This window comes from Penaeus vannamei, chromosome 13 (genome assembly GCF_042767895.1).
Source record: "Penaeus vannamei isolate JL-2024 chromosome 13, ASM4276789v1, whole genome shotgun sequence".
Lineage (NCBI taxonomy): Eukaryota > Metazoa > Arthropoda > Malacostraca > Decapoda > Penaeidae > Penaeus > Penaeus vannamei.
Genome location: NC_091561.1, coordinates 6,492,735 through 6,493,751, shown reverse-complemented (window position 1 = coordinate 6,493,751; position 1,017 = coordinate 6,492,735). Strand labels below are relative to the sequence as shown.

The 1,017-nt window shown below is 37.9% G+C and overlaps 1 protein-coding gene across 1 annotated transcript in view; it reads right to left on the bottom strand.

Moving 5' to 3' along the window:
* LOC113822984 (cuticle protein AMP1A-like) overlaps positions 1-261 on the bottom strand; it is an 848-nt gene extending 587 nt beyond the window's left edge. Inside the window, exons 1-2 of the mRNA XM_027375539.2 lie at positions 234-261; positions 1-35 (exon numbers count right to left, since the gene is read on the bottom strand). The exon at positions 1-35 is cut by the window's left edge and continues 201 nt beyond it. Coding sequence (XP_027231340.2) covers positions 1-35; positions 234-242 — 44 coding nt within the window. The 5' untranslated portion in view covers positions 243-261. The remainder of the gene's footprint in view (positions 36-233) is intronic.
* Positions 262-1,017: the final 756 nt, after the last annotated feature.

Sequence of the window (1,017 nt, the reverse complement as noted above, 5' to 3'; positions counted from 1 at the left end):
GCGACTGCCACGGCGGCGACACAAGCGAGGATCAGCTGTGATCATAAGAGGTACTGGATGTTATAAAGGGTCATAGGAAAGCAGTGGGCTCGTGTTTTTATACATTTCCTTGAATGTATCTGTTGTCATTAATGCCAGTAGAATTCTTAGTTTCCTAATGTATTCAGACAATAAAAACGATAAACAAGTGAGGAAGATGAACATAATGTATTGTTCCACCATAAGTTACTTACGAGCTTCATGATGATGGCTCAGTGATTACTGGTGCCTGAGACAAAGTCATCTGATCTTATATAGTCCAGACCGGCCTTGCTACGGATGAGGACCCGGCACGGCCCACGCTCCACAGCCACACAGGCGTAACCTTCACCTTACCTTCAAACGTTATTATCCTGTAGTAAACTTGAATCATCTCTCACTTCATATCGTTTGAGTTTACTTTCCATTGGACTTTATTTGATTACACGCACAGTTAACGAAATAAATTAACGCATCGTGTTGCGTCAAAAACACAAGTAATGTTACAGGCAAAAATACACATACTTCGGTTTAGTTATTCGTCCAAGTAATTGAAGTATTCCTATGTCCTGATAAGACAAAATTATGCTTGCATGCTAATACTCATATGTGTGAATATGTGAATGATTACATATCAGTCATGAAATCTATCCACATAGTTTTGCATATGTATACACCGACAAAGAAATGCACATACACACTTAAGTTTTACTATATTATATATATGTATTTGTATACATATACACATAAACATTCATACCATGCGGACATCTCTATACACACACACACACACACACACACACACACACACACACACACACACACACACACACACACACACACACACATATATATATATATATATATATATACACACACACACACACACACACACACACACACACACACACACACACACACACACACACACACACGCATGTATATTATAAATGCATGTTCTAAAAATATGCATGTATGTGTAGACAGTATACAATATGT